This window comes from Perognathus longimembris, chromosome 20 (assembly GCF_023159225.1).
Source record: "Perognathus longimembris pacificus isolate PPM17 chromosome 20, ASM2315922v1, whole genome shotgun sequence".
Classification (NCBI taxonomy): Eukaryota; Metazoa; Chordata; class Mammalia; order Rodentia; family Heteromyidae; genus Perognathus; species Perognathus longimembris.
Genome location: NC_063180.1, coordinates 43,355,948 through 43,375,768, shown reverse-complemented (window position 1 = coordinate 43,375,768; position 19,821 = coordinate 43,355,948). Strand labels below are relative to the sequence as shown.

At 37.2% G+C, this 19,821-nt stretch overlaps 1 protein-coding gene across 9 annotated transcripts in view; it reads left to right on the top strand.

Annotated features, from left to right (window-relative positions):
* Myo9a (myosin IXA) overlaps window positions 1-19,821 on the top strand; it is a 143,175-nt gene that overhangs the window by 99,311 nt on the left and 24,043 nt on the right. For 7 of the 9 annotated variants that reach the window (XM_048329422.1, XM_048329425.1, XM_048329424.1 and 4 more), the window contains 9 exons: window positions 2,311-2,407; window positions 2,893-3,108; window positions 9,294-9,406; window positions 10,704-10,846; window positions 13,575-13,798; window positions 14,216-14,332; window positions 16,216-16,404; window positions 17,427-17,474; window positions 18,416-18,527. In XM_048329422.1, the coding sequence (XP_048185379.1) occupies window positions 2,311-2,407; window positions 2,893-3,108; window positions 9,294-9,406; window positions 10,704-10,846; window positions 13,575-13,798; window positions 14,216-14,332; window positions 16,216-16,404; window positions 17,427-17,474; window positions 18,416-18,527 (1,259 nt within the window). The remainder of the gene's footprint in view (window positions 1-2,310; window positions 2,408-2,892; window positions 3,109-9,293; window positions 9,407-10,703; window positions 10,847-13,574; window positions 13,799-14,215; window positions 14,333-16,215; window positions 16,405-17,426; window positions 17,475-18,415; window positions 18,528-19,821) is intronic. The other 2 variants (XM_048329423.1, XM_048329428.1) reach the window with 2 other exon arrangements.

The window sequence follows — 19,821 nt, the reverse complement described above, 5'->3', positions numbered from 1 at the left end:
CATAGTCTGAGCATTTAATAAACCTTTTAGGATTTAAAATAGCATACAGAGCCAAGTGCTAGTGGCTCATGTCTGTAATCCTAGCTACTCAGGCTGAGATCTAAGGATTGTGGTTCAAAGCCAGCCTGGGCAGCAAAGTCTGTGAGACTCTTTTTTTATCTCCAGTTAACCACCAGAAAAACAGAAGTGGAGCTGAGGCTGAAGTGGTAGAGCCTTGCCTCAAGCAAAAAGAGTTCAGGGACAGCATCTAGGCCTTGAGTTCAAGCCCCACTATCCACAACATCAACAAAAAAGAATGATGGACTGGGAATGTGGCTTAGTGGTAGAGTGCTTGCCTGGCATATATGAAACCCTGGGTTCGATTCCTCAGCACGACATAAACATAAAAGCTGGAAGTGGTATGTGCGTGCGTGCGTGCGCGCGCACACACACAAAATTTCCTGCCATTCTGAATAAGCTTAATGATATTAGATGTGTGTTTGTGCCATGTGTATAGTTATTGGATCCATTTGTCTGGTTGTTTTTTTTAGAATGTTAAGTTGTACATTCCAGAGTTCATCATCCTTGTTAATTACTCCTTTTATTATTTTTCTAAGATATATGGTTTTCTCTTTGATATATCATTGCTTTATCTTACTAATAAATATCTTCCAAAGGAATACATACTAGATTGTATATATGACAGCCTACAGGTAAAATTTCTATTTTAAGTGAACTGTTCTGTAAATACTATAGACTTTAGCAGTATATCTAAAATTGTGCTTCTGAAATTACCTAGTCTTTTCCACATAGTACAAATGCAGTCACTAAGGCCCACAGAGGTGAATAGTAAAAGTTGTCTTGTTTCTCTGCCATAATAGTAAAAGCTACATTCTTTCTATACCATAATAGTAAAAGCATATAGTAGTTAGTCGTAGCTGTTTAATGAGGGAGAACAAAAAATTAATTCTGGGGGCTGGGAGTGTGGCTTAGTGGTAGAGTGCTTGCCTAGCATGCATGAATCCCTGGGTTTGATTCCTTAGTACCACATAAACAGTAGAAGCCGGAAGTGGCTCTGTGGCTTAAGTGGTAGAGTGCTAGCCTTCAACAACAACAAAAAAGAAGCCAGGGAATAGTGCCCAGGCCCCAAGTTCAAGCCCCAGGACTTGCAAAAAAGAAAAAGAAAAGCAATTCTGGAGAAATCTGAAGAAAATGTGGCATTTAAAAGCTTGGTTGGCATATATCCTACTAGTTGTCTTTGTTTTTGTAGAAAGACCAGCAGGTCATCTGTGGCAAAGGAAATTTTAATGGCCAGAAGGGAATCCTTTAATACAAACTATGATTATTAGGCTCGACCATCACTGTTAAAAAGAATATCTTGGAGAGGCTTTTACCTGGGGATGATTGCCATCTATTTAGGTGCTTATTATTGCACATGGCAAAGGACAAGGTAGCCCCTTATGACTCTAGATTTCATTTGTAAAAGTTAAGTAAAAGGCCTTAAATGGAAGATCAATTAGCCTACCAACTAGTATTTTAAGTTAGTGTGTACTTATAAGCAATACTATGCTACATCATAATAGAAGATCTCTGAGAAGTTTATAGTCTCACTGAAGGGAGCTTAACACTATGTTGTTGATGAGCTTTAAGCTTCCCATTATTGAATTAACATAGGTAATTGGATAGTGTTCAGATTTACATCAGTTCCCGACAGTTCCTGGCATATATTTCTCTACAAAATATAATCACTCAAAAATTGTATTTTCCCAAATTAATACTATAACATCTATCTGGTTTAGCCTAATAATTTTTTTTATCCTGCTAGTGTTTTCTTTTCTGTATAAAGTTTAAACAATTGTTGGAAGTTACAGAAGAAGATTTCAGAAAGAGGAAGTTCTTGAGCTATCTAAGAGCAGTGAGGTCCTCATCACTTATCATGTGTTTTATAATGATTAAATGAAAAGGATTCATTTCTAAGAGTTGGAAAATTTGGTACAGTATTTGTTTTTCTTGTCATTGACTAATTCACTCTTGAACTAATCATGCTGCTACTATTCTTGCACATGTAGCACTACAGTAGAATTTACCTAGTGATTATCAGCTAGGGCTTCTAAGTATTCATACTTGTGGATTCTTAATAATAGTATTGATGGACTAAGCAAAAGAAATCTGACTTACTCTTTTGGGACTTGCCTAGGATCTGGAATTATTTAAAGAATTTGCTAGAATTCGTTGACTTTGCTTTTTAGAGTATAATTCACATTATACTTTAGGACTACTTCCATGAGATCTGCTAGGAATTGAAATGTAATACTGTTGTTCTATTTAAAGTGTGGACAAGGAATCGTTACACAGTGGAAATCCTCAAGTTAGTAAACAAGATGAACCAGCTTGGAAACATAAGTTCCTAGGGCCTGGCCAACGAGAGGTAAGTACTGAATTTTGTTTATGTATCCTCCACATGAAGTAGATGTACATTATTTTAGAAGTTATTCTTACAGGTAGAGAACTTCATCAACCTATTTATTCCTAAGTGTTTTTAGAGAAAGAATGAGCTAAACCTGTTAAAATTAGGAAGGCGTATTTCAGGCAAAAAATGCTGCCTAAAAAATCCAGATTCTGTTTACCAAAAAGAAGTTGCTAAGGAAAAGGAGGCAGTTTGTTTAAGTGACCTTGGTGTGACTTCTTAGAGCAAGGAGAAGAACAGTGTAGATGCAGCTTCCTTGGTCCACAGTGATGTACATAGGTTCCTTTAGGTCATTAGTGTTACTTGCACCAGCAGAAAGGGTATGGTGGGGTGGAGGGAACATTTTAAGAAATTCACAAGCCCTCTTTCATTGGCATCATCTCCCAAAAAAAATACAACAAAAAACCCAAACATTGTTGTGTTATTTGTTTTATCATTTGGTCAAGCAGGTTGCCAGACCGGCCCATAAAAAGAAAGCTCGAATGGCGCGGACGCGCTCCGATTTCTTGACTAGAGGTACTTTTGCCGATGGGGAGGGGGATACAGAGGAAGATGATTTCGATGACATTATTGAGCCCCTTCTCTCCCTTGACCAAGCTTCTCACTCTGAGCTAGGGCCTGCATCCAGCCTGGGTCAGGCCTCTCACAGTGACTCCGAAATGGTAATTTTACGGCAATAAGGGAAATAAACCGCAAGTAAATCTGACGGGAATACTCTCTGCTAATCTAAAGCTAACCTTCACAGCTTTGCCCCCTGTAATGGTTTGTACATAGGAAACCTCAGTGAACACAGCAACTAAAGCTAAGTCTTGGTAGGACTCAAGTCAAGAGCATTTTATCAGTGTATATCAAATTAGGCAAAATTAAGGCTATTTAAATTAGCTGATGTAGAAATTACGGAAATTATATCTTAAAAGGACAAAGGAAGGGCTGGCGGTATGGCTCAGTCTAGTAAACATGAGACCCCAAGTTGAAACTTCATATTTGGGTCTGGGGTGTAACTTTGTGTCAAAGTGCTTATCTAGCAGTTACAACATCCCAGGTTTGATTCCCCAGTATCAAAATGAAAATACAAAAACGTTCTAAGTAGATAGGAGTTCATTTATTAAGGAGCCCTATGTTAGATTTTGTAGATCATACATTTGGTGGTGTAGCTAGTTTGACCAACATAGTTTAAATGCAGCCATTCACAATGAATAAATGGGCATGACTGTGTTCTAATAAAAAATACAAACAGCAAACTGTATTTGATTTGATTTACTGATCCCTAGTATATGGAATAAGATAGCTATTAAATCAGTAGAATTTTAGTTGAAATGTTACTTAAAACTTTTTTTTAAAAACCTTTAAGCTTGATACATCCTCTCTCCATTTTTTTTAGTGACAGAAAATAAACATGAATTTAAAAAACTTTAGCCAAGTGTGGTAGAGCACACATGTAACCCCAGCCTCAGGAGGCAAACTCCACCTAGGCAGCTACACATACACTGAGCACAATTTGTTTGCTTATACCAACCAGCCAAAGAGAAGGCTATATATAATGTGAATTTGTGTTAGTCACAAATTATAAATTGGCATTGTTTATTTTAGTTGAATAAAGCTGTGTTATTTTTGGCTAAGAACATAACTTTATCATCATCTCAACTGAAATTAGATACACATGTGGTTTGATAAGTATGAGTCACAAGTAGATATATTAGGGTAAAGAATCTCATTTTAGAATGGTTCTAAAAATATGCAGTATTGGAATCAAATGTGTCTCATGAACTCACCATCGCTGAGGGCATGCTTTATTTTCCCGGGAATCCTTAAGTTGGCCTCTCCAGTCACTTTAGTATCTTATTGATTATGGAAAAAGGTTATGATAATCTTTGAGTTGTTAGATAGTTTAGTTTGGGGCTGTTTTATTTTATTTTATTATTAATTTTTTTTTGGCAAGTCCTGGGCCTTGGACTCAGGGCCTGAGCACTGTCCCTGGCTTCCTTTTGATCAAGGCTAGCACTCTGCCACTTGAGCCACAGCACCACTTCTGGCTGTTTTCTGTATATGTGGTGCTTGGGAATCGAACCCAGGGCTTCATGTATGTGAGGCAAACTCTCTTGCCACTAGGCCATATCCCCAGCCCCTTTGGGGCTGTTTTAAACTCTCTGAATTATATTGAAGTCCCAGTTAAGTTAAAATTTCTAGTTTCCAAAATCTTCTCATTGTATTTATCTTCTGTGGAAGGTTAAACCAGTTTTTAAATGATAATATTTATGTTCCATGAGGGGGAAAATGAAAATAGAAATATACATGACATTTTCCTTAAAACAAGTCATTAACCTAAGCCAAAGTATAGTGTTACCTGTTAATCATAACCTGTTACTTATAGGCTCAAATAACTTAATTTTGAAGGTGCCCTTATTTGAGTTACAGATAATAAAATATATTTGTTTATATGATTACTAGTTAAACATGAAACTTAAGGGAATAAATGAATTTTATTGAAAATACAGCTTTGTTTTATGTACGTAGACTTATTGTTCATGGAGAAACTTAGCATTTATAACTGCTGTTTTGTTCCTGAGAGTTTCTTTTGTAACAACCCTTAGTCCTTTGGTGGTAGAATCCTTGACATTAGGAAATCTTGTTGAGATGAGCTGGACGTTGGGCTTTCTGCTTGGAGCGTTGGGCTCCTTTCGGTGTTCTAGCCTCTGTCACCTGCTTGACCCTCACTGCATGCCAGTAGTTATAGAGCAGCTCCCCGCACAGTGTTAGTCACCCCTCAGCTTCCTCACTGCCTTTCTCTTTCATCACCAGCTATTACTAGGAACAGGTGGTGGTGCTGGTTTCTAGTAGACACCTGCATGAAGAAGCCTTGCTTTCTAGAATATGCAAATAGATACTGGGGGAGGAGGGAAGGAACAATTTTTAAATGTGTTTATCTTAAAAATATGCTATGTTCTAATATTACCCGATATTTTGAGGTCATCATGTTGCTGTTTTAAAGGGGAATCTGCTGCATTCTCAAAATTGAGATTTTTAAAATAGATTTGAATTTTTTAAAACAGATTTTAAGAATTTAATTTTTTTTCTGGGCAGAATGATACTGTTGCTGATACTTGCTAAGAAGGGAGTCATTAAATCTTAGCAAAAATGATTTTCTAACCTTTATAGTCAAGAAATAGTGTATAATGATATTTAAGATGAACATTACATCTTGAGTTGGATAATTAATAATCATCTGTTACCTGCTGTGAGGGAGGGAAAGTAAGAGTAGCAGTTTCCTTCCTGCAGAACATCATTGTTAGCTTCCTTCTTCCAGCTCTGCTATTAAAATACTGTATGTGTTCTCAGTTATTACCACTATGTTGATATTTACCAAGAACGACGACATATATGCTATGTTAAGCAATATTTTTTTAAACGACTTCCATATAACTTTTTATTTTCTCAGTCTTCTAGATGTAGCTATTATCTGGAAGATTAGGATAAGAATTATAACTTTTATCTGTATAGTTTCTTCTACCATTACCTAGATAGACCTAAAGCCGTACTCTGTGAAGACTCTCCAGCATTGTAAAACAGTTTCTCATTACATCTGCCATATTGCTGTCCTTAATTGGCATTTTATATTTGATATTCTCTGAGATACATACTCTCCAATCATTATCTGTGTTGAGTTTTCTGATTTCTCACTGTCCACTCCACTAGATGCCAGAGAAACCTTTTGCCTAAGTTTAGCTTGTTATCTTGCCACAGTAAGGGAAAACCCCCACTTTCAGGGGGAGCTAGAGAAGGATACCAGGATGATGTGGAAGCCTGGACTCACAGTGACTTGGACTCACAGTTTTGCACACTGGCAACTACTGGATGTTATATTGGGTATTGAATAATGCTCTTAGGAGCCCTAACATAGCAGCTGTTACCATGTTGAATATACACATTGGATTTATGTATTCATTCCCCCCCCCAAAAAAAATTCAGTGATTGTTTATAGGACTGTGACTGTCAGTTCTTTGAACATTTGTTAGAATTTCCCTCTCAAATCGTTGGAATGGTGCTCTGTTGTGGCATAATTCTTCCATTTCTCCTAGGAAAATTGTTCTTTGTAAGCATTTTATCTAATGGAGTCCATTTTGTTAAACCATTTTTTCATAGGAAATTATCTGTTTCATCTAACCTTTCTAATTTATTTGCATGGAAGTCTGGAAAACTGTGTGTGGGTTTGTTTTGTTTTGTTTTACTAGTTTGGGGGCTTGGGACTCAGGGCCTGAGCACTGTCCCTGGCTTCTTTTTGCTCAAGGCTAGCACTCTATCATTTGAGCCACAGCACCACTTCCGGCTTTTTCTGTATATGTGATGATGAGGAATCAAACCCAGGGCTTCATGTATGCTAGGCAAGCACACTACCACTAGGCCACATTCCCAGCCCCTCTTTGCCATTTTTATTTCTTCTTCTGAGAAGTCTCTCTTTAGTTCCCTTGCCCATTTAATGATTGGTTTATTAGTTTTGGTAGGAATTTGTCTCTTCAGTTCCCTGTATATAATGGATATTAGGCCTTTGTCTGATGCATTGCTGGTAAATATCTTTTCTCATTTAGTTGGTTGTCTTTCCAGTTTAATAGCTATCTCTTTAGCTGTACAGGAACATTTTATTTTAATGTAGCTCCGTTTGTCGAGTCTCCAATGTGTTGTGTCCTTGGAACTTTGTTCAGGAAGTTCCTGCCTGTGCCTATACGTTTTTATGTCTCTCCTACTCTGTCCTGTACTAGTTTCAGAGTTTCAGGTCAGATGTTGAGGTCTTTAACCCATTTTGAGTTGATGTTAGTGCATGGTGACAGACTGGGATCTACTTTGAGTTTTCTACATGTGGCTGCCCAATGTTCCCAGCACCAGTAGTTGAAAAGTCTATGTTTTTTCCATTGTATGTCTTTGGCTCCTTTGTCAGATATCAGCTGACTATAAGTATGTGGTATTATTTCTGTGTCTTCTAATCTAGTCCATTGATCTTCGGGCCTGTTTTTGTGTCAGTACCAAGCTATTTTTGTTGTTATGGCTCTGTAATAGAGCTTGAAATCTGGTGTTGTGATACCTCCTGCATTGCTTCTTTTGCCTAGAGTTGCTTTGGCTATTCTAGGTCTTTTGTTGTTCCATATGAATTTTTGGATTGTTTTCTCGATTTCAGTAAAGAATGTCATTGGGATTTTGATGGGAACTGCATTGAATTTGTATATCATCTTTGGCAGTATGGCCATTTCCACAATATTGAGTCTACCTATCCATGAGCATGGAAGGTCTTTCCATTCCTGGTGTCCTTTTTTGATTTCTCTCTTTACATCGTTGGTTAAGTTAGTTCCTAAATATTTTATTCTTTTTTTAGTTGTTGCAAATGGGGTTGTTACATAAAATATTTTTGCTGAAATTGTTTCACTTAGTCAGATGAACTGTTACCCTAGAAGATGAATTAGTAAGTGCTCAGAGATACTGAATTCCCTGAGTTCTCTATGTAGCCTTGATATCTGAAGTTGGTTCTTTTCAGGCTTCTACACTTATGGTGCATCTTCTCTTTTGGCAATTGTTTTAAATCAGTACAAGTCTCCATGTAAAGTTTTGTTACTTGCACACTTTGTGAATGTTTGCCTCTCTTCGTCTGTTTGCATGGAATTATGTGATGGCTCCATAGATCCTTGGCTCTACTGTACTGTCTTGACCAAGGTTCTCTTGGAAGGGGGATTTCTAGATGTAATTAAGAGTTTCAAACCAGCTGATTTATAAGGAACTAAGGGACATCATCTGAATGTTCTAGACCTAGCCACATGACCCCTGGGAGCACTTCTGAGCTGATTAGAAGAAGAAATAAGAGATCCTAGTATGGGAAGGAAACATGCTTCTGCTAGCTCAAAGATACATCATTGCACTAATCTTTTCTTCTGTCTGATCCTGCTGGTGGTCTCTACCAGCGTGCATGCATGCATACACACACACACACACACACACACACACATACACAAACACAATAATTTTGAAAAACTACAAAAAATTGAGGTTCTAGTTACTAAGTTTTATAAATTGTATATAGTTTAGAACATTAGTAATGGTAAGTGACCTTTATTCTTTAGTCCTTTGGTTTTTCTTACCTTTTGTGTATTTTAGCTTTTTAAAACCTTGACTGGATAAAGTAAGAATCCATACTAGTAACCTTAACTGGTATAATAAAAATCTACAGTATAACATTTAATTTATAAAAAGAATTAATTAGTACCTTTTGGCATAAATCAGAAGAAATATGAGAGACAACCCTTGGGTGTTCCAGGATCATTCTGTCCTGGATCTTTTGTGTGACCATTTTCTTCCCTTTCCACATGTGGTTCGTTACATCGTCAGAGAATATGAACTGGTGTGATCCTGTTCAGCATCCTCATTAACCCAAATTACCTATTCTTCTCACTACATTAAAGAGATAGCAGAGTTTTCTTTAGTTTCTATTATTTCAGTGATTCTCTAAATATAATATGAATGTATTAAAATTTTTTATTTAAGTTTTTGGTACCAGTACTGGAGCTCAAACTCAGAGCCTTGTGCTCTTGTTTTGCTTTTTCTCTCAAGGTTGGTGATTTACCACTTGAGCCAAACCTCCACTTCTGGCTTTTTTGCTGGTTAATTGAGTCTCTTGGATTTTTGTTCTGCCTGCACTATCTTTGAAATGAAAATCTCAGATTTCAGCTGCCTGAGTAACTAGGATTACAGGCATGAGCGCCTGGCTTATTTTTTATATTTTAACAGCTATAATTCTCACATCTGAAATTCAGCTTTTTAGTGCTATCATGTAGTTATTTGGTTTTAAAATCTGTTGCAATTATTACAGACATCACAGCGATATTCTTCAGTTGATGAACAAGCAAAGCTTCATAAAACTTTGTCTCAAGGAGAGATCACAAAATTGGCAGTGAGACAAAAGGCTTCCGATTCAGATATAAGGTATGAAATATGCATAGAATTAATGGGTGTAATACAGCTTTGTTTAAAAATGGGCTGAAGTTAAATACTGAACTTTGAAATTAAGTTCATTTGCTGATTTATCAATAAATAGTTACCAGTTATACACACAAACATAATATAGGCACATAATAAATAGCTCAGGTATATACAGCAAGCTGTATTACCCTCTGAATATGTCAGTATGATTTTGGAGGCATCTCTAAGTCATATGACTTGGGGTCTTTTGTTGTGAAAGAAGAGCCTTTATACCAGATGAGAGAGAGTAAAATATGTTTGAGCTTTGTCTTGGGTTCTATTCTGACCCAGTATTTTAGAGAAAGGCTTTCAGGGGGCCGGGGATATGGCCTAGTGGCAAGAGAGCTTGCCTCGTATACATGAGGCCCTGGGTTCAATTCCCCAGCACCACATATACAGAAAATAGCCAGAAGTGGCGCTGTGGCTCAAGTGGCAGAGTGCTAGCCTTGAGCAAAAGGAAGCCAGGGACAGTGCTCAGGCCCTGAGTCCAAGGCCCAGGACTGGCAAAAAAACAAAAACAGGCCTAGTGGCAAGAGAAAGGCTTTCAGAAAATAATTCTGCTTTTAAGGGGTCTTGTGGGAGTTGTTATTTTTTAAAAATAGTATCTCTTGATGTACTGTATAAATATAGTACTTACAGAGAAAGACTTTTGGGAAATCTTCTTGTTTTATGGTTTTGTGCTGGTACTGGGGCTTGAACTTGGTTCTGCCAAAAAAAAAAAAATAGAAAGATTTTAAATGACTATAGGATGTAAAAATTGACATCCTTATCCATAAAGACTGGAAATTAATGATAGCAAGTAATGATTCTTAGAGTGGGTAATAGTTAACAGTCACTTCCTTAACAGTGTTTTCTTTGTTGTGTGTTAAATCCAAGTTGCATGGAAGATAAGAATGAAGAGACACTAGTCCAGGAATCAGCTTGAGTTGGAATCCTCTAGTTCCACCGCTTTGTACCTGTTTTGTTTTAGCAAATCATTTAACTTCTCTGGTTTATTTTTTTCCCTTCTGTGTTCCTGTTGAGGAGCTGGCTCAGCCTAGCATGCAAGAGTCAGGGGATCAATACACATTCCTGACCCCCCCCCCAAAAAAAAAAAAAAGGAACTACCTTCCTGGTGAAGGTTTAAATGTAGAACCGAAAGCTGCTATTATTAAATTTAAATGTGATGGTTAAATAGATTACTGTGCATGAACAGTGTACAAAGCTCAAGGTAATACGTAAGTATTGCTGGGATGCACTGATTGTATCTTTTTTTTTTAAGACCTCAGAGAGCTAAGATGAGATTCTGGGCCAAAGGAAAACAAGGCGAGAAGAAGACTACTCGAGTAAAACCTGCCACCCACTCAGAGGTTGCAGCACTCTTTGCCAGCTCAGATGTGAATCCAGCTCATCAGTTTCCAGATGGTAAAAACAGACTAAGGCTGGAACTCGTCTTTGTAATTTCTGCTTACTGTTTTGAAAGTTGGCCATTCCTTTAGCTTTCATAAGCATAACCCTGTTGGACTTTTTAATGAGATGAGACCAGGACTGCTAAAATCTTCCTTAGTTAATAAGTAATGCTACATTGTAGCTTTATGCTCTGTGGCATAACACTATAGAGCACCAACCCCTTCAAGAATGATTATGAATCTTAAGACATCATTGATTTAAATCATACCTATTATTAGCAGTAATTCAGAACATCAACTCATACTTAGTGCTTTCTACATTCAGTACTGTGTGCTAAGCATATCTGTATGGATTAACTCATTTTATCCTGACCAGCTTTCCTTGGATCAGTATCATTACTAATTCTAATTTATACATAAGAACACCAGGGCACAAAAATTCATTTATTGATACACATAATAATAATTAGAAGAGTAAATAATTGGATTTAGACATCTCCAGAGTCAATTCTTAACACACTGGTAGATGTTAGATGTACCTACTAGTTGACCTGTACTTTATAAGATAGCTAATATTTTTGCTTGCGGGAGCATGAACTAAAAACACATCTGAAACTACCCAACATTGAGCAGTAACTCTCCAATAATTGCAGTAATCCCAGAGTTAGAAGATTACCCCATCCCTTTTCCCATGTGTGCCGCAGTATTTAGTTCCTATGTAGTTTGTCACCTTCAACATAGATGTACATCAGAGGTGCAGTGTGTATGTGGTATGTGGTAGGGACCAAAATAGTGAAGCCCTAGGATTGCTTTGCTTTTAGGGAAGAGAGAACAAACCAACCTGTAATGTACAGGCAAAACCTCATGTAGGAGAAAGTCAGGGTATATGAGAAATGATGATCAAACTACATAGGAGAAGATGGGCTTGTAGCAGAGACAGCTGTCAGCTCTGAGGAAAGGTAGAGGTAGAACCTGACTCTTTTTTGTGTCTGTGGTATTATTCTTGTCAGCAGACTACCTTCTGTGGATAAAACTGGCAATAAATTAAGTAGATGCTAAAGATTAACTTAGAGAACTTTGAATTACTTTGGTGTTCATTTTCTTAATACCTTGTCTGATCAGCAGTAATTGTTCTAAGTTTTTCATTTCCTTCAATTACATCATTCACTGCAAATTCCCAAGAAAAGCAGAAAGCCTGACTCATCAGTTGACATATGTATAAGTACACTTTACTGCACTTAAAGGTTAGGATTATAGGCTTCTTATATTTGGGTAAAATTTCTTAGTCCCCTCCCCCCTTTTTGTTTATGTGGTACTAAGGAATTGAACCCACTGCCTAATGCATGCTAGGTAAGCACTCTACCACTAAGCCACATTCCCAGCCCAAGATATCCCTTGTTTTTAATGTTAGAATGACTTTATAGACAATTTTCTTTCTTTTTTGCCAGTCCTGGGCCTTGGATTCAGGGCCTGAGCACTGTCCCTGGCTTCTTTTTGCTCAAGGCTAGCACTCTACCACTTGAGCCACAGCGCCACTTCTGGCCATTTTCTATACATGTGGTGCTGAGGAATCAAACCCAGGGCTTCATGTATATAAGGCAAGCACTCTTGCCACTAGGCCATATTCCCAGCCCCCCTTTATAGACAATTTTTAAAGCATTGTTTTATTATATGATACTAATTTTGCCAAGTGAAGTAAATGAGACACTTGATAATTTATATACTGAAAATAAATCAGTTGCTATCAATTTGAACATACTTCTATCTTTATGTTCTTCTGGTGTTGTGTTTGAGATTGAGTTTAATTCCTGCCTGAAGTGACACTGAGTGTCTAGGGATCTATATTTGATTATCAGAGCTGTCAGAGGGTAAGAGAGTGAATGAGAAACATGGGAAACGAGAGCCACCATTTTCTCCCTGCTTCTAAGCCTGGTCTGCTTCTGGATGAGTGGGCTGCATGGAATCTCTCCCAGTGGAAATAGTTACAGAGAAAAATTGTGCTTTTCAGTGCTATGTACAGAGCCAGTCTGTGCCAGGAATTCAGTGAGAAATTCAGACAAGTTACTAGGAATATTAGGAATACTAGGAATAAGAAAACCCTACATACTAAAGATACTCTAGCAAAAGTAAGCCAGATGCCACCTAACTCCCTAACAGGTTTCCAGCTGTTGCTAGATATAACTGCTGACAGTCATGTTGTCTACTGTAAAGAAAAAAAACAGTAATTTTTAAACTCCACTGCTTGTTGGGTTTATATTGGCTGATAATTTATTAAAGCATACAGCACAGCAACAACTAGATGAATAGTATTTTTTTCGTCACTTATGGGGCTTGAACTTAGGGCCTGGGCACTGTCCCTGGGCTCTTCAGTTCAAGGCTAGCACTGTACCACTTGAACCACAGCACCACTTCTGGCCTTTTCTGTTTATGTGGTACTTTGGAATTGAACCCAGGGCTTCATGCATGCTAAGCAAGCACTCTACCTAAGCCACCTTCCCAGCCCACGATCAATGGTATTTAGTATGTTAGTGTGGTTTTATGTTGCACTTCCATCCCCTCAGCATGTTGGTAGTCATTAAAAACTAGTTATTCATTAGTTCATTTTCTTGAACAGTTGTGCAGACTTAAATGTTTCTTTGTTGTTCTGATAATTACATCTATTTTCTAAAGGAATTTAAGCATATGGATATGATTGATCTTTTTTACTAACTACATCCTTTTGGATACTCTGTCTTGAATTGTAGAATTAGCTCAGCATCATCCAACACCTCCTCTGAGTCCAGAACTGCCTGGTAGTTGCCGGAAGGAATTCAAAGAGAACAAAGAGCCCTCACCAAAGGCGAAGCGCAAGAGGGGTGTGAAGATCAGTGGTGTGGCTGTGGATTCTGTGCACTGGCAAAATGACTCCGTCCAAATTATCACAAGTGCCAGTGATTTAAAAAGCATGGATGAATTTCTTCTGAAAAAGGTACACTTTGGCTGCTGAGTTACACTTCTACACATCTTTGGATATAGAACGCTTGCCTATAATGAGATACACTTTCTAGAGGTGATGGTGACGTGTGCTCCACCTAGGTGGTTTGAGGTGATAGGATGTTCATTCGTAAGGTTATATAGAGAAGATTTAACATTTAGGCCTTACTATTGACTTCGTTTTCTTATAATTGTCACAATACAGTTCATAAGCGTGTCTGTGCATGTTTGTAGTTGTTTTTTTAGCAGCAGAACTGTATAATCATGCATTGTTAGACTGTATAAGTTATTGAGGAGTGATGTGTTAGCTGGCTTGTACTTTTAATACTCTTAAAGACTCAACAGCTTTCTACTGTTGCATTTGCCTCTTTCAAATTAGTTGATTGTATCCATTTGTTTTTATGATCCTCAGATGAATGACTTAGATAATGAGGACAGCAAAAAGGATACACTAGTGGATGTTGTGTTTAAAAAAGCCCTAAAAGAATTTCGACAGAATATCTTCAGCTTTTATTCATCTGCATTGGCGGTAAGTTAGACCATGTTGAGAGACACTGTAGTTCAGCATTTGAATAATTTGATAATGTTCTAGAAGATATTGCAGGAGCCATATACAATGAGAGTTTTCTAATTCCTTGATTTTTTTCTGCAGATAATTGAGGAAAACTATATTGAGATCTCAGATTAATAATATCCCTGAATTTCTTTGGGGTTTCCCTCCTCCTATTTATTTTTCTCACCTTAAGATTCTGGAATATTCTAGATATGATTTTGTTTTGCCCACTTGCTCTCTAGTATTTGACTTCTAAAAATCCTTTCAGCTGTATATATGGAATGTATTGTACATTCTTCCCCCATGAACTTAGGCAGTATATGGTCACTGATTTCTGTTTATCATTATGTACCATTCAGATTTACGCTATACTTTCCACATGTCTTTTTTTTTTTTTTTTTTTTTTTGCCAGTCCTGGGGCTTGAACTCAGGGCCTGAGCACTGTCCCTAGCTTTTTGTTCAAGTATAGCACTCTACAACCTGAGCCACAGTACCACTTCCAGCTTGTTCTGTGTATGTGGTGCTGAGGAATGGAGCCCAGGGCTTCCTGCATGCCAGGCAGGCGCTCTACCGATAAGCCACATTCCCAGACCTCACATGTCATTTTTTTTTTCAGAAATTTTTGATGCTAAAGTATACAATAATACCTTGGTGTTTTAAATCAGTATTTGTGAACTGTCACATACTTTTTTTAATAGAATAACAATTCATAACTGGATTTTTCTTTTGTTTAGCATATTCTTTAATTCACAATGAAAAGAAGTCAGGAAAATTTTATAGTGTCTATTCTACTTTTTACACTTTGTTCAGCATAAGTTTTTTTTTTTAGTATAACAAGAGCCATAGAGTTTGAGCTAATAGGAATTTCAAGACTCACAGAAGTAATAAGCTTGTGATAAATTACTAGGTTTAAGAAATGACAGATTTTTGCTAATACTTTCCGATATTTAGTATGTATCTCTTTACCTGCTTTATATCTGTATTTACTAGTTTGGGAACCAGGGGTGTTGGATTCCTCAGTGCACTTTGAATCACAGAAGAAGAGAAAATATGCTTAGTGTAGTGGTTTTCTAACACTTTATCAAAAAAAGTCCAATCTCTAAATATGATAAGAGCAAAATAAAATTAAGTATATGTATTTTTTGATCACTCAGAATCTCTTCTTTCTTTGTAACCATTCCAGATTTCATTTAAATAAAAAAGGAGTTCCATTTAAATTTGTTTGCAATATTCATGTCACTTTTCTTAAGAAAAAGAAAAATATCATTTATTTTTAGAGAAAAATTCGAGTAAAAATTCTTTTTAATGTAGAACTGTCTAAAAAAGGCTTATTTGTGAGATTAGTAATTCAGAGGGTTTGCAAATTATCTTTAAAAGTAAATAAAATTCCAAATCTAGACTTCAGAAAGCAATTCTCAGGACTTGCTCACTTACTGCATTGTTTTAAGCTGTTGAGTCTTTTTTTTTTTTTTTTTTTTTTGCCAGTCCTGGGCCTTAGACGCAGGGCCTGAGCACTGTCCCTGGCTTCTTTTTGCTCAAGGCTAGCACTCTGCCACTTGAGCCACTGCGCCACTTCTGGTCGTTTTCTGTATATGTGATACTGGGGATCGAACCCAGGGCTTCATGTATATGAGGCAAGCACTCTTGCCACTAGGCCATATTCCCAACCTCCTGTTGAGTCTTTTACTAATACTGCTAAGGTTTTATTCTCCTTCCATTCCATATGACAGTAACCTCTTAGGCATGTTCATTAGAAAAACTCTCAAGACCTTGACCTTTGTTGTAACAATTACCTAAGTTTCATCACCTTCTGTACATAAAGAATTGCTTCATAAAATCTTCTTCTCATTTCTTATTAGATGGATGATGGGAAAAGCATACGATACAAAGACCTATATGCCCTCTTTGAGCAGATTCTGGAAAAGACCATGAGGCTTGAGCAGCGTGATTGGAGTGAATCTCCAGTGAGAGTTTGGGTCAACACTTTTAAGGTGTTTTTAGATGAATACATGAATGAATTCAAGACTGCAGACAGCACAACCACAAAGGTAAATATGATATGTTTTGATTTCTAAAGGGATTTTATCATGACTTCTCTGTGTAAGTCTTTTGGACATCTGTGTTTCAGAAAACATGTCCATTTAGCATTACTTAGCATCCTCCTCTCTTCATTCTTTTGTAGTAAATTTGTCAGACTTTTAAACCTCCACAATGAGTTTAAAATGAGAGTTAATACATGTTGTTGGGCCCTTAAGATTATGTTCTCATCTTTAATAGAAATCAGTACCCATGTTTCTTTATGGAAAAATAATGGTTAAATATGTGAGTCATTATTTTATCTGGTGGCCTTTATGTTAGGACCCATAAAGTAGTTTGTAAGAAAATGTGTACATCAGGAAATCTAGATGACATTAATAACAACTTTGATTTTCTAAGTGCCTTTTATGAGCTGGGATCATACTGTTTGATATTTAGTTCTGGCTTTAACCCTACCAAGTAACTGACTCCTATGAGATCCATGTTGCAGCTTGGTCAAGTCCCCACTGGATCTCTTCTCATTACCTCCAGTGAACAGTGAGGCTTGTGCTCACACCAGGAAGAGCTTCAGTGTTTTGTGTTGATTTTGCTGTATTGTGTTTTCAGATATTCTAGTTTATAGGAATGCAAGTTTGAATCATTTTCTAAGAAGAAGCAAGTCCTTGACAGTTCTGTTGAGGTCTTTATTTTTATGTAGTTGTAGATTCTTTCTGGGCTTCAAATTGTTCTGTATTATGGTTAGAAAAGAGCTTTTCTATTTCCAAGTGATATTCTTTTTGTGTTTAGTATTACCAGAAAACTGGTAGGCAGTTTTCTAGAACATTTAATTAATAAAATAATGGTGTGACTTCTTGACAGAACTGAGGTTTAGAACAACCAGCAGTATTCTACCATTCTGTGGTTCTTATTAGTACTGCACATTTCTTGAGGAATATTTATCACTTATGGACAGATAGGTCTTGACGTTTGCAAAGAAATAAAATGTTACATTAATCTTATCTCAATTTCTGTACTTCTCCCCACCTCCTGCCAGGTGCCAAAAACAGAAAGAAAGAAAAGAAGGAAAAAAGAAACAGATTTAGTAAGTGAACGTATTTAATGTTACTTTCTAAATGTAACATAAGAGGAATATAATTCTAAGTGGCTTGAAGCATATGTATCTCTAGATACGTTGTATGACTAAGTATAAGATATATAGAGGAGCCGGGTGCTGGTGGCTCACACTTGTAATCCTATCTACTCAGAAGGCTGAGATTTGAGGATTGCAGTTCAAATCCTGTCCAGTCAGGAAAGTCCATGAGACTCTTATCTCCAATTAACCCCGAGAAAACAGGAAGTGACGCTGTAGCTCAAAGTGGTAGTGCGCTGGCCGTGAGCGAAAAGCTGACTTGCATTATGCAATAGCTGAGGGCAGAAGGAGAATAGAGAATATGGTATCCCTTGTTAAGCCAGACATTAAATCAATTTTCAAAAAAAATGTCGAATATTATCTCCTTTTGTCACTAGTGTTTTGGTTTTAGTTGTCTTTTATCTGGTCATGGTAGCACATGATTGAAGTCCCAGTACTCAGGATGCTAAAGAAGGAGGATAACAAGTTCCTGGCCAGCCTAGGCCACACTCTGAGACCCTGTCTCAATGCACAAGCCTAGCCAGGTTCTGGTGGCTCACACCTATAATCCCAGCTACTCAGGAGACTGAGATCTAAGGATCTCTCTCTGCTCAAAGCCAGTCTGAGCAGATAAGTCTGAGAAGCTATTCCAACTAACTAGCAAAAAGCTACAAGTAGACTATGACTCAAGTGGCAGAGTGCCAGCCTTGAGTGGAAAAGCCAAGGGAAAACACAAGGTCCTGAGTTCAAGCCCCAGTACTGGCACCAAAAAATAAAAATTGATGATCAACTATTTTATTTCTCAGAGGATAATTGTCCTAGGGTAATGAAATCCCCTTATAGGAGATTTCACCATATTAGGGCAGAATTTACTGTATTACCTTTATTATAAACAGCTACATTTTTTTATGCAGGTAGAAGAACACAATGGCCACATCTTCAAGGCTACCCAATATAGCATTCCTACATACTGTGAATACTGTTCTTCCTTAATATGGATAATGGATCGAGCCTCTGTTTGCAAATGTAAGTTTTCTTATGTTCTCTTTAACAAGAAAGAATAAATTCATGCTGCCTATAATACTCTTAATATATGTATATATGTATATATATACACACACATACTATATACTATACTATAATTCTTGCCTATAATACTCTTTGTTATCCAGACCTGATATTTTAGTATTACTCAATCGCAGCCTTGTACTTGCAGCTCATTCATTCTAAAATGCTTTTCTCCCAAATTTTAGCATGACTTTGTATCTGCTTAATTCTGGTCTCCACTAACATGTTACCTTTTCAAAGAGTTCTTTTATCTTATCCCCTAACTCAGATTTAATAGTCTTTTATAACATATCTCCAACTGAAATTACATTAAATACTGATTTCTGGGCTGTCTAACAAGATGAGGAAGCCTATTTGTCCTTAAGTTTCACTGTTATAGTAAATGTTTGGATGGATCAGTGCATGAATTCTTAGCTTATAGCTCAAAAGGTATCTTTTTCTACAATCATCCTTTCAACAGAATATAGTTCCTAAAATGTGAGTAGAAATTCTTTGTAGACTAACTTTATTCTAGCTTACAGTGGAACTCTTAATTTCTGCTTTCATAATTCTATACATCATCAGTTCATGATTCCCTAATCTAGTGTCATCCATCATTCTAGGATGCTTGGTTTTTACTGTAGGCCAGAACAGAATAAAGAAGATAACTTAGGAAAGACTTGGTTCTTGGAGCCTTCCTCCTCCAGTGCCTTCCTTCCTGTTTACCTGCTGCCCAGCCACCCTGGGAATCTACCACTTCCCAAATCTCTTCTTTACTCCATCTTCCCTATCACAACTTTTACTATCTCATAGTATTCTGAGCATGTAGAAATAATAACTATTTTTCTGTGTTTTAAAATACTGCCCAGTTTCTATTTCTTTGAGGGTCTTTGACAGTAATGCCTTCCTTACCCATAGAAATGATAATTAATAGATATATCTGGCATTTTAGCGGGTTGCTAAGTACCTCGCAATCATTTATAAATCAAACCACATAGATAAATATGTTGGGATTTGGAGTTGAGGGGTAAGTACAGTAGCAGGACAGCTGATTTTGAAGAAAAAGCTTTCCTTGATACTCACTGGAAATATTTGGGGGGCTGGGAATATGGCCTAGTGGCAAAAAGCACTTGCCTTGTGTACATGAAGCCCTGGGTTCAATTCCCCAGCACCACATATACAGAAAACTGCCAGAAGTGGCGCTGTGGCTCAAGTGGCAGAGTGTTAGCCTTGAGCAAAAAGATGCCAGGGACAGTGGTCAGGCCCTGAGTCC